The following is a 14,029-nucleotide window of genomic DNA, read 5'->3' as shown; positions in this document are numbered from 1 at the left end:
AAAGTGTTGCCATTAAACAAAACAAAACCATCTTTTCATGCCATCCTCGTCTTCCTCGATCTTGGTGCAGCCTTTGATACATTCTGTCACTCCACCCTCCTCAACAGACTATCTTCGGCTCTATTGGCATCACCCACACTCCATTACACTGGTTCACATCTTAACTCTCCGGCAGCGCTCAGTTCATCCAACTCAAGTCCTTTAAATACTCCCCCATTTCCATAACTTCAGGTGTTCCCCAGGGTTCTGTCCCGGGGCACACCTAGCAAAGGACACACGAGTGTGTTGGGCACACCAAACACCAATGAGAAAGGAGCAGTCATGTCAGCACTGATTGCAGCCGTTCCAAATTTTACTTTGCCAGAGCTATTTTTTTGAATAACGGAAGCTAAAACAAATTCTTTGTAGTGTTATTAGATATATTTTTAAATATAGCTAACATAGATCACTTAATTGATGCTTTGAGTGTTTGTCTTTTGTGTGGCCCATGGATGAGCTGGTATCTCATCCGAGGTGTTCCCCGCCTCTCGCCTGTATTGGGCTGGGATAGGCTCCAGCACACCCATGACCCGCTAGGCTGATGAATGACTCTTGAGATGATTGTGATCGTCTTCCCTACAAGAAAATGGATAGATGAATGGATGAATGACACCAAATATTAGCTCCACAAATATACCCCAGTATATTCTCCACTCTTCAGACACACCAACACAGCTGAAGCACAGACAATATTCTGAAATGTATTTCACAATACATCATAAGAAAACAACGCGCCTTAACAAAATTAATTTCCTACTTTGTTGAGTAAATTATGTATTTAGCCTGGTGGTTCTGCACAGCAGGACCCTCTAAAATGTCTTCCATGCTGTTGGATGTGGTTGTGAAGCCATTTCTTGGTATGTTAAATTTAGCCACGGGGTTTTCTTCTTTCATGAGGATAAAATATGACCAACATTAGGAGATATCAAAAAGCTATTTAGTTTCTCATGGCAGCCAGGTTTGATTTATGCTTTGCAAAGCCATTGCAAATCATTGTAAACACACCAAACACATAACTGACCTACTTGACACTGTTAACTTACAAACACCCCTTCAACCTGCTAAAACCTTGTTTTAGTTGGTCAGCTGTCAATATTTACTTATGTTAATTAAGCACTATCTTATCTCATCGTGTTTAATATGTCAAAAATCTCATGAATGGCATGAGATTGGCAAATACTTAATACTTTACTATACTTAAGATGTCTTCAAAAAAGATGTATCCTAGTAACCTTAATGATAATCTGCTTTTCAGGTAACTATGCAAGTACTTTGACGAAATTTCTTATTTATTAAAACAGTCACCCTTCTTTTTGGTACACTGATTAACAAATTTTGGCACACTGAACTAAATGGAAGATTATGATATGCAACCTACTAAAAAACTAATTAAGTGTATTTAGGGTCAAAGTACTGCCGTAGTACAAATATAAATCATTTCAACCGTGTATGTTGCCAGAGCAGCTAAGTGGATGGTTGCTCTACGCCTCTCCCATTGAGCCAGACCGTAGAGCATTTAGACTACGGTCTCCTGGATTGAATTTCCTCTTTGATTGTGTGTGTGAGTGATAGAGGCATGTTTATAGTCCATAGAATTCATCCATTCATCCATCCATTCATTCATTCATTCATTTATTCCTTCATTTATTCACTTCCTGTCAACGCACTGCTGTCGAGGGGCCTTGCCAGTTCCATAACTCGATCGTCACTCTCACGTTTTTCTATTATCTCTTTCTTCAGTTCAATAGAAATCATTCTTCTTGCCTTTACACTAGTCTTCAGACCCGTGCTGCCACACACACTAGGAGCAAAACACGAGATCAGGTCTCAGCCGATGTACTATTGTCAACACGCAGGAAAGAATGAGATTCGGTCTCAGCTGATGTTGTATTCATCCACAGAGTGTAGTGATGGTGTCCCAATCCACAGATCATATCTCGGATATTACTCAATTGTCAAACAAAAATTTGGCAAGCCCCACATCTCACATTTCAAATAACGCGTAAGTTGAGCTTCTTGTATGTCGAAGTACTATGTTTGAAGAATCATGTTGAGCACAGCTCCCTCTGGAGAGTCATGGACAAGTTTGGGTTTCATCGCAGGTTTCACACTTAAAATTAAGGTTCTCAATAAAGTTGAGAGTGTGTTGAAGGTCAATGGTTATCTGTGTGCTTCTTTTAGAATCATTGTTTTATCAACATATGCTGATAAAGTCATTATTTCTGTTAGAAATCAGTGGGAAACAGATATTTTAAACCACAGCAGTAAACAGTTTTCTACTTTATCAGCAGCAAAAGTGAACTAGAAGAAAAAGGAAGCTCTTGCTGGTAGTGGATGGAATGACAGCCTCCCAGTTCTCCCCAGAGCCTGACCTGGAGAAATGATGGCCTGAAATACCTGGGAATTTATTTTGGAAATTAAGGCATGTTCCAGAAGAACTGGGAGGGCGTCACATAAAAGATTGAGGGAAAACTTTGCAAATGGAAATAGTTGCTAACTGTGATGACTTTTAAAGGTAGAGTTCTGGCTTTGAACAACCGTGTGGCATCCCAACTCAGGCATTAACTGTCATGTGTAGACACCCCCTCAGGCTTACTGACACTTACTGAGACGGTCTGCACTGGGTAAAACGGGGGGTCCTATTTTTAACCAGAGAGGAAGGGAGACAGGGCCTTAACGACATGACCTTTAGAACCACCACTTTTAGACTTTTAGACTTCAATTTATACAGAAATATCTGACAGGGCCAACAGATTTAATGTGGAGAGATGTAGCCAGCTGCATTCTCAGACTTGCCACTGCACCTCCATTTTATCAAGATGAAGATGAAGATGAAGAATACTTTAATAATCCCAAGGGGAAATTATTTGAATGTTTTTATGTGTATGTTTTATTTGGATATTTTAAGTCTTGGAACATGAAGAATAGGTGCCAAAAGTCTAACTCTGTGGGTACTAGATAAACAGTGAGACTTTTGTGCTCTACCAAGCATACCCAAGCCACAGTGGAAGGTCTTGTACAAAACCTATTCTTACAAAAATGGACTGCGACCACCCGCGGAGGATTTTACAATGTGCTACTGTCTCTGACGCTATTATTTGTTCTTAATCCTGCATTTTTAACAGGTGTCCATTTTCTAACCTACAAAAGACTGTGTTTCATTATTTTTTTACTTTTTTATTGTGTGAAAAACTCACTGACTTCTTCACTATTTTAATGTGGGTATTTAGTCTGTTTGGTGTAATTTTTCCTCCTGAGAGCTGGCTTCCACAAAGTCAATAAAGACCAGTGGCAGCTCCTACATTTTCTCCCAGGAGAAGCAAAACTGGCAGACAGAACCTGGTGGAAAACAGAGAGGGACATGAAGCCAGTTCAGTCTGGCTCTGTACCATCAGCGCAAGACTAAGACACATTCTGAAAAAAATTTTTTTTCTGGTCTCTCCATATACATAGTGGTCCCCCCCTAACCCTGCGACTTCTAGAATGAGGAAAACAAATGGTCTTGTATCGACTGTTCAGCCAACAAACTGGTGAAACAGTGCTCAAGAGAGTGTTACGCTGACAATTGTAACAGCACCTGATCCTATATAGCCTTTCAAACCCATCCAACAGATTTTACAGCATTAAATGTTTGCTCATATGTTTACCCCCTACCTTACCTTCAAATGGACTGTTTGGGGTCAGTGAATAGCCCCCATGCTTTATAAACAACCGTCCACCTGTAAAGTACATTTGTCAACTCCCTTTTGTACATTGTCACCAAATCTGTAATTAAAACAATTCCTCACATTTAGAAAAGGCAGATGTTGACAGACAGAGCTCATTAACATTTCAAGGTGCAGCCCAGAAACAGCCTGTTCTCAGTGGAGCTCATTTGAGTGACTTAGACATTTAGAACCAGTTTGGGGCAATCCATTTAGAATCAAGTGTAGTTGGACATCTGACAGTGTGAAATTAACTAAAAAGAGTAAAAAATAAGTGCTTTTAAAAAAAGGGAGATGTAGACTATTTTAAATAGCCTTGGTGCTACAAAAACACTTGTTCAGGTGTTGAAAATCAGATAAAGTTTATACGTTTTTACTGACTATTTTTAAAAGTCAAAAAAGAAAAAAAAATTACTATTTGTAAATATGTAGAAATACAAATAAAGTGTTCAAAAATCATACTGTATATGTATCTCTCTTTCTCTCTCTCTCTCTCTCTCTCTCTGTTTGTCTTCCACAGAAACAAACCGGCCAGTCTCAGGAGCTCTCAATGTCTGTCTTTTCATCTACCAGTATGTTTTTCTGACACTCTAGGGAAACAGCATGTCAGCAAGTATTGTCACAACTCACAGCTGAAGTGTTTTGGGAATGAAGTATGATGGGAAATCTGTCAGAGAATACTTTTGCTTTGGTGATCATTCTTTTTATAGTTTTGTGTACATGGCTATGATTTGCATTTAAGCGTTGGTGCAGCAGCATAAAAACTGAAGTTCTGTTATCTTTATCATTGTTTCCTTTAAATGTAACTGACATAGTGCGACAAGTCACGTTTTAACAGTTTTACCATCCTTCCCTTTTCTTTTGATTCATACCTATGGTATCCTACTCAATTGTATTTGTATTGTATAGTATAAATATGGCCATCCTAACCATTGCTTCCACCCACCTTTACTACGGGCCAGTAGTGTGGCTGCCCCAGCAGCTTGACAACAGCTGGAATGCCGTAGTGCAGTCGCACAGCATTCTGGGCTAGTTCAGCATCCTGGTGGCGGGAGGTGAGGTGACGCAGCGCACAGACTGCTGGCTCAGCAACATCTTCCTTCTCACCAGCTCGAAGCACAGCATGGATGAGCGCCTCCACACCCCCGTACTGAGTCACCAGAGTCTGAGGGAAGAGGAATTTCTCATCTGAAATTTGGTGTGTACTGAGGCTTCACTTTATGAATGAAAAACTGTAGAATTTGAGTTTTCTAGAATCATGAATGTATGTATCTAATTATCATCCCTATGAGAGGAGTATGGAGTGTTACATTACATTAATACACATTTTGGGAATACACAATAACATAAGACTGAAATGTCCATATGTCCACAGAATTTGGTCATCTGATAAGAGTTACCTTGTTGCGTGAATTATTACATGTAAGGTTGGAAAGAATGCCAGTTGCGCAGGTCAACATGTTGACATCGTCTGAGCCCAGCTGGGTGACCAAGATCTGCAGCAGTCCATCCAACCCCTCCTGAGAACAAATACAGACCGGCACAACAAATGAGCAGCAAATGGATTCTGTATGGATTCTGTATGTATCATATGTTCTCTCTGTCTCTGTCTCTCTCTCTCTTTTGGTCTCCTGGAGCACGTTTTCCTTGGACAAGCTGTGAGTACAGGTCTTGTTTGGGTAGGTGGTGATCTGTCATGACGTCACCAGTCCATCTGAGCTGGTTTTGGGCAATGATGGCAATGATTATAGAAATTCCATCCTCCTCCAGGATGCCGGTGTTGGTCCGTCGATCCTTCCAGGTTATCCTCAGGAGTCCGGGGGGGTATTTCTGCTGGAAGGCCTCAAGTGCTCTCTGATGCCTACTGTAAGTGGTCCAGTGGACCCTTAAAGAAGACTGGGGAGCAGTGCTACATTTTAGACCTGCATTTTGGTCTTTAAATGAAGATGTCGGCAATCAGAGACCCTTTTCTCCAGTCTGGAGTATGCCCCACTGGTACAGGTGTATCTGCTCATCGATGGTGGCTTCAGATGATAGAAGACTGCGAAGGTACAAGAAGTGGTCCACACTCCGTGATGAAAGTGGTGGCAATTTGAGCTTTGGCCCTGAATCTGTTGATGTTCAGAAGCTCGTCAGTCCTGTACATAATTTTGACTCCCTTTGGCAACTGATTCCATGTAAGATGGAGGATGCCAGCAATAAAGATAGAGAACAGTTATTGCTCAATAGAGCATCCCTGCTTAAGTCTGCTGTCAATCGAAGACGGTTCTGTTTCGTCTCCAAAGTCAGTCAGTACAGTGGCAGACATGTTATCATGTAGCAGCCGCATAACTCTGAGGTACCTGTCAGTGCAGCCGATTTTTTCCAGAACCAGCTGGAGGGACTGGCGAGTCAAAGGCTTTGGTCAGTCTATGAAGGACATAAATAGAGGCTAATGTTCCCGGCACTTTTGGCAATTGGAGGAGATGGTCCAGGGCTTCAAACTCAGGGGTGGTATCCCCGTTAAGAAGCTCCTCATAGTGGTCCTTCCACCTGTGTGTTATAACCTCCTTGTCCTTCATCAGGGAGAGTCCATCCTTAAAGCAAAAGGGGGTCAGGCTAGGGCCATATATCATTCTTGTGGCTTCAAAAAAACGTCTGGTGTCACTGGGACAAGCTGCTGAATTTCCACCACTCATTCTTCAGTGTCCTCACCCACAATTGGACATCTTTTTTTTTCTATGGAACGGGCTTCTCTTTTCTTTTTGTAGTTGATATCATTATGCTAGGTGATGAAGATTTTGGTCTCATTCTTATCAAACGAGTCTTGATGTTTCTACTCTCTTTGACGTTGTATGTATTTGCAGGAGACAACAATGATAGCGGAAAGGCTATCCCAATGTTTCTCAATGTCCTCTGGGTACTGATCTGGTAAGTCTGTGCTGATGGCTGCCTGCAGTTGTTGTTGGTAGGTGGGATCTCCCAATTGCTGGATGTTATGCTTTGTCGGGTCTGATGTTTTGATGTCTTTTTGATGATGTAGTCAATAAGATGCCAGCACTTTAAGAGAGCTGCAATTTCAATTTGGATTTTTTTTTACTTCCCTTGCGATGATGGCTGTTTGACTTTTAGGTTGTTCACTGGCTTGGTTGTCCATGAGGGTTTGTATATCCCCAGGCTCCAAAATTAAATTTGTGTTTCTGACTGCATGGCGGTGACCCCTCTGGATGCGGTGGTCCAGACAGGGTAAAAAGAGGCAGGCATTGTTTAGGGTACCTTTTTCTAACCCTTCACCCTACTGGGGTGAGCAGAGTGGATCCTTAAAAAGGGCTGCTCAGTCATGGGTGCAGCTACCAAATAGCTCTCTCTGCCTCATCCAAGAGCTTAGCGATCATCTTGCACCCACCACCTGTGTGCCAGGGGCTGCCAGACTTCACAATTCTGCCTCCATCACCATTTACGCCACAGGGCTTTGAATTTGAGGTGTGAAGTGTGATGGGATCCATTTCGGGAGAACGCCTGCACATGACGTCCTTTAACGTGGGAAAAGCCGAAAGGAAAAGAAGAAGAAGACTGATGTGCCTGCAGCCACCATACGATCCTATGCAGAGGGACAGGATCCAATGGCAAGGGGTCTACGACAACTGGAGGTGACTCTGTTGCAGTCTTCATCCTACTACTCAGCCTTTGTGGCATGTCTTTACTGCCATCTTCGGCCTGGTCTGCTGTTGAGGTCTTTGCTATTTGCCCATAGCTGGGACAGGGGTTGACAAGCAGCAAGACCTGCATAACCTCTTGGGCCACTTGCTACATCAAGATCCCATACAGCTCTGCCTGGAATCGCAAGCTACTAGTTACCATGTGGGGCCACAAGGAGGCGTATACGAGTCTTGGCAATGGAGAGGCTATTTACCGGCAGCGGAGACTCCGCTCCTCTTTTCGTCCCATGTGAAATGTGACTAGCTTTAGCTAGAGTGTAACTTTCAAGTTATGAGATATTGTTCTCTGAATATTTCTGCAGTTTTCCAATACAACTCTTAAAAAAATCTATGTCCAATTACAAGAGAATTTCCCCTCTGGGAAATCAATAAAGTGAATTTAATCTTAATCTTTAATCTAAATTAAACCAGTAGAACAGTGGAAACAAAGCAGGATTGGCATTACTAATTTCACTTTGTGGATTCTGTTGTCTAAAAAGGCTTTCCGCAAAGGAAGTAACAGGATACGAGTGAAAACTTGTTGTTTTTCAAATGCTACTATTTGCACCACTTCAAGGTATGATATCAAGCAGGGTTTCATTATCAATAGATACTGCATATACCCAGACAGATGACAGAAAACAGTTTTGTACTCTACTACCCTAGCACTGGAGTTGCTAGTTTTGATAGTAGAAGTAGAACTGGTTGCGGCATAGGCGGTAGCAACAGTGTCAGTAGCAGCAGGTAAATCAGTACCTGTTTGGTTGCAGCATCTGACAGATTGCGGAGTGTCCAAAGACAGTTTTGGATCAGACGCTGACTGGATCCTGTGAGATGTTGGCCCAAAGCCTGCATACCACCTGACACAGATATAGAAATACAGTTACAATACAATCATCTACTCTGTGGCATCTCTCGTACAATGCCTATAAAAAGTATTCAACCGTTTCAGTGTTTAACCCTTTGATTGAATTTATACATGGGCACTATAATTAGGCTTTTCTGAAAAGAATTTGCCAAAAACAAAAAAATTGCATCTTAGAGGGCCAGTCTCTGGTTGATTGGTGTTCCTCATAGAATCGCCACCTTGAAGAGCAAAGAACACTCCAAGCAACTTTGAGGAAAACATAATTGGAGAGTATAACTCAGGAAGTGACTACAGAAAGATTTCCCTCTCAGTGGACATCCCTCAAAGGTCAGTTAAATATCTATTAAGAAATAGGATGAGTATGTCAGTTGTTTAAATGTGCTTGGAGCCTCACAAACCTCAGTGAGCAGGCAAGAAGAAAACTGGTTAATTTAACATTTCAGTGGAGAAACGTTGCCCAGTTTCTTCTCCAGTCAATGCTGTATAGGGAACTGGCAAAGATAAAGCTGCTGGAAAGACATGTGGGAGACCCCAATGTCAGTTGGAAGAAGGATCTTTGATTTGATTGGACAAAAAGTTTTTTTGTTATCAGACTATATGGGGGGTTTTTTGGCTAAGACATTGCATATCAACACAAACACATTAACTTCAACACAAAGCAAAGTGGTAGCAGCATCATGCTTTGGAATGCTTTCAGCAGCAGGTCATGGACGTTTTGCAAAGGAAGAGGGGAATATAAATGCGGGAAATAGCACCAAATCCTGGAGAATAATCTGACTTTGTGTTCAAGACAACTACTATTTAGGAGAACTGTTATTTTCCATGAAGACAAAGGCACCAAGTATACAGCAAAAGCTACACAGAAGTGGCTCAACAAGGTCAATGTTCTGAAGTCGCCATGTCTAAACCAAGATTTCAGTTCAGTCAAGAATTTGTGGCTGCACTTCAAAAGAGTAATTCAGATCAAATCCCTGTGCAACCTGAAAGCGCTTGTGTTTTGTTAGCAATAATGGACAAAAATGGCAAGCCAGATATGCCTGCCTGGTTAAGAGATGTCATACTCAGAGGTCTGACTGCAGTCAAGGGTGTATCTGCTAAAAGAGGGTCAATAGTTTGTATCAGTTTTTACTTTACCTTTTTTCAAGAATGCAAGTTCAGGTGAGGCTGATAAGTTGGAAGGTATTGTTGGAGAGACAGGTGCTGAAAAAGACATTGCAGAGGATTCAGCGACTGGTGTCGAAGAGCAAGGTTTAAAGAATGGCTGAGTTGTCTTCCTCTTGTTCTCACCGTAGATTATCGGAGAGCACTGTAAAGCATTGTGAATGCCTGTTGACACTTTCAAAAATGTTTCAACAGTTGGGTATTGACCCTAGAAAAGTTTCAACCTTCTTTGGTCTTCCAAAAAGCAGCTGCTGCAACTTGGTTTCAAGTTTCTTTATAGGAAGTGGCACAACTCCAGGCTTCATCTCTTCAAACTCTAGCAGGTCATCATTTGTCAGCTTCTCCGAGTGTGACTCAAGAAAGTCCTCAATATCTTCCTCTTCTGACCTGGACTTTAAGAGTTCAAGGGAAAAGTTTCTTGAAAGCGTTATGCCTCTCATCAAAGAGGCTTCTTCAGTTCTGAAGGTGGCTGGTCTTGTCCCAGCTTTTTAACCCTGTGGGGTGTGAAACCTCTTGGATGAGAGGTGAAACAGTTTCAAGAAACTTTCTTTAAGTCCAGTGGATTGATTTAAACAGCTATAACAATGACCTGGATAACTGAGAACCTACAGACACCTCCTCCTCTAAGTTAAGTTGCAGCCTCTTGTTGATCTCCATTCATGGATCTTGATACCCATTCATGTTTACTTGCATGAACTCACGCCACAAAGCATCACTGATGTTGATGCAGTCATATAGATGCTGTAAGCTTTCCAGAAGTTGCGTAGTTTTTTCTCCGTGTCCTCCGTACTGACCGGTTTTATTGCTTGACTGTGGGTTCAGCAGTTACCTCTTGAACATGGCAATTACATCTTTGTCCATCACATGCATCAGAGAGTTGGTATTTGAAGGGATATACTCCACCTCAACATCTGGGTAGAAATCATCCATATGTGGTGGATGCATTTTTGAGAAGCAAGAGAATATTGAAGGATCTGACTGGGTTGTTCAACAGGATCTTAGAGAGTGAGAAGATGCCTGAGGAATGGAGGAGAAGTGTGCTGGTGCCCATTTTTAAGAACAAGGGAGATGTGCAGAGCTGTGGCAACTACAGAGGAATAAAGCTGATGAGCCATACAATGAAGTTATGGGAAAGAGCAGTGGAAGCTAGACTAAGGGCAGAAGTGAACATTTGTGAGTAGCAGTATGGTTTCATGCCAAAAAAGAGTACTGCAGATGCAGTATTTGCTTTGAGGATGTTGATAGAGAAGTACGGAGAAGGCCAGAGGGAGCTGCATTGTGTTTTTGTAGATCTGGAGAAAGCTGATGACATGGTGTCCAGAGAAAAACTATGGTCATGGTACACAAGGACATATTTCAGCTTAAAGTCTCCAGACATGTTTCCACCAAGCATAAGTGTGAGTCAATTCTTGACTGCCCTGAACCCTGACACACTGTTCTTCTCTCAACTGGTGTAGTCTAGGTTGGCATCTTCTTCCAAAAGAGCAGTTTCATCGATGTTGAAGATCTGCTGAGGAGCGTATCCTTGGGCATCAATGATTTCTTTCAGGGTAGCAGGGAATTCATCTGCAGTCTTCTTATTTGCACTCGCACAACTTAGTTTTATGTTGCGCAGATTTGAACGTTGTTTGAATGTAGCACACCAACCATGGCTTGCTACAAAGGTTTTTTCAGCAGTAACCTCTCCAGTTTGAGCCTTCACATCTTTGAAAATGCTTTGAGTGTTTTTCTTGAATCAACATCTGAGAATAAGGCATGTGTCTTTATCTCGAATGTTCAGTTCACATGGCTAGGAGTTTTCCAACTCCTCGATGCACTTCCCTCTTTTCTTGGAGACAATCATTGAAACACAGGAAAGAAAAACAACCTCTGTTTCAATCCCAGAGTCGTATTCTGTGAGGTAACATCACTACCCACTGTGTGACTGTGCTGTCCCGTTCTGATCCATTCTGGGGGAAAGTCTGGGAGGCTATGATTCCATCTTCTGTGCCTGGTTTATCTCTATTCAGTTCAAGATACAGTGTTTTAGGATAAATGCAATAGCTATATACTTTCCTTGTGTGATCTTACACTCATGCTCTGGTCATGTCGCAGGCTGGCCAGGTTTTGGGAATAGTGTAAGGAAATTTCTGAATGTGCAAATGTAGAAAAAAACATGTGCAATTTGCACCAGTCCATCCTATTCAGATCTCAGAAGGCCAGCACAGAACAACCTCATAAATGTTCAACTCCCCCCTGTTTTGGATCTAACATGAATCATGTCATGAATTTCCTGAAACTGGAAAAAAATTAAAATTGTAATGAAAGAAATCCATAGGCAGAAGGTGAATAAGATGAACAAAGGCAATGTCCCAGGCAAAGAAAGAAAGATGGGTGCACTGGGAGGGTCACGGTTTGGAACATAAATGGGGCAGACCATGCCTAGGTCGGTTATTTGATGCATTAAATGTTGTAATGTGGTGGCATTTTGAAGGAGGGTGATTCCAGGATACTGGTTGGCATTGTTGAGCCATCCTAAGGTGTCGTGGGCCAAACTTATAGGAAGCATCAATGAAAGAAGGTGCCCACTTGATAACCCCATGACATGCTGCATACTCCTGTTGGACGGCCCACTTGGATTATTGTTGGGCTATCGGTTGGTAGCTTGTGAGCAAGTTACCCAGTATGCTTACTGGTTTAATTTGGTCAGGCACTTCTGATTGTGTTTGACTTTGGATTATGGCACAATGGATAATGACATCTTATCCTGTGTATTTGTTAAAATATACGGCAGCAAAAATCCACATTTTGGTTCACCTGGTTTTTAAAGGAAAAGAGACATGATGGTTGATTTCTTAAATTCACGATATGCTAAATGAATGTGGGAAAACTTTAACCCACTTCATGTAGTGCTTCCAATTATAATGTTAACAGCAACCCCAACCCTAAGTGAATGTCTACTAACCTCTCTAGATTTCTGAAACTGTGCCCTGAATGTTAACTTGTACTAATGTCTGACTTACCGGACTCCACTATTGCTGGTTTATTGCTGGGGCAGACTGACAGTACTTTCAGAACACGACTGGTGGTCCACAAAAGTTTCTCATAGTTGTAGTTTCTCATGATGAACACCAGACCCTCTGGGCCTCCATTGGCTAAAATGATCAACTAAAAATTGAAAAGGAAATGAAAACCAATTAGGTGTAAATCTGTATTAAATATGTGGGCACAAGGGTCACCTTATATAAAGCTCACCTTGCTCTCCTGGTTGCCATAAGACAAAAGCTGTAAACAGTCAGTGGTAATAGCTAAGAACTTGGGGTTACTCTTTTTTAGTAAGGGAACCATCCTCTGAAGGCCGTCAGCAAGACGTACAGCCATCTTGGCCCCTTCTTGGTGCAGCAGGAGGTTGTGGAGTGTGGTGATGGCATAAAATAAGACTGATTCCACTGGCGAACTGCATGGTGAGATAATAGGAAATAGAAAGATGAAAGAAATATCATTATTTTATAAAATGAAGGGGTATACATTTTCCGAGAGATTGGTTTGATGTATCATCAACCAATCTCATGCTATGAGTTGAGAAGACATGAGGTCGGTAGGCAGTTAGTGTTGCTTGCTCTCAGAAACTCCCTTCATCACAGAGCAATTCTAAAATTTGTTGTGTGTGTGTGTGTGTGTGTGTGGGGGGGGGTGTTCATGGTTGTCAGAACCAGATGAATTAGTGCGACATTGTTTTGAGTCACACACCTTGTGAACTCATAACCTAACTATAAATGTCTCCTGAGCAACCCATAATTCCAGATAAATACAGTGTATGGATGATAATGTTCTTTTCTTGCTCCAACACTGAACACCCACAGAGGAAATAAAGCTGACTAGTCTGTTTTACCATTTCATTTCTGGCCATGTGAAATATGCTGATGTTTCCAAGCACTTTAGTCTCTGAAATATCTCAGTGAACATTAGGTAGGCTCTTTTGATTTGTCCTTATCTCCAGGGCCACCTTAAATATGAAATGGAGTCGCATAATAGATACTGTAAGTATATCCTTGTTCTCTCAGGAATTCATGTTATGCCACATTTATCAGTCATGTGATGATACGTAATAAATAAAAGCTAATATAAATAGAAGATAAGCTACTGAAAATTATGTTTCATATACCTATAAATAGATGAACCTAGAAACTTCCCAATATCCTTCTGATTAATAATTACTACAAAGTCATCACATACTTCATGCTTTAATAAGAAGTGCATTGAAACAGGATTTGCATAATTAAGAGTTATTTTCAAACCACTTTGAGGCACGGATCAACTGTCAGTGGCTCTGCAGCCAGTTGAGTCTTCGCACGTACAAAGCTGCAAACATTTCTGCTTTTTCACTGATTTGGTAGCTATATATATATAGCTATATATATATGTATATACACTTAAAGAAAATGGCCCTAGAGGAGTGATGTACAACCTTGTGTTATTCCCATGTTAAATTGTCATGGGTTATACATTACTTATTATTTATTAAAAATGTGTTAATTGTAACATATTGTGATCCCGATTGCTTGGCAAGATAACCTGCTTTTCAACATATTCTATAACAA

At 41.4% G+C, this 14,029-nt stretch overlaps 1 protein-coding gene across 2 annotated transcripts in view; it reads right to left on the bottom strand.

The window, feature by feature from the left end:
* The window catches only part of LOC137609184 (junction plakoglobin-like), a 66,206-nt gene that overhangs the window by 17,270 nt on the left and 34,907 nt on the right, over positions 1 to 14,029 (bottom strand). For both annotated transcript variants that reach the window (XM_068336015.1, XM_068336016.1), the window contains exons 6-10: positions 12,684 to 12,885; positions 12,452 to 12,596; positions 8,177 to 8,280; positions 5,144 to 5,263; positions 4,690 to 4,908 (exon numbers count right to left, since the gene is read on the bottom strand). In XM_068336015.1, the coding sequence (XP_068192116.1) occupies positions 4,690 to 4,908; positions 5,144 to 5,263; positions 8,177 to 8,280; positions 12,452 to 12,596; positions 12,684 to 12,885 (790 nt within the window). The remainder of the gene's footprint in view (positions 1 to 4,689; positions 4,909 to 5,143; positions 5,264 to 8,176; positions 8,281 to 12,451; positions 12,597 to 12,683; positions 12,886 to 14,029) is intronic.

This window comes from Antennarius striatus, chromosome 16, assembly GCF_040054535.1.
Source record: "Antennarius striatus isolate MH-2024 chromosome 16, ASM4005453v1, whole genome shotgun sequence".
NCBI lineage: Eukaryota > Metazoa > Chordata > Actinopteri > Lophiiformes > Antennariidae > Antennarius > Antennarius striatus.
The sequence above is the reverse complement of the archived record's forward strand: the minus strand, read 5'-3'. Positions and strand labels throughout refer to the sequence as shown.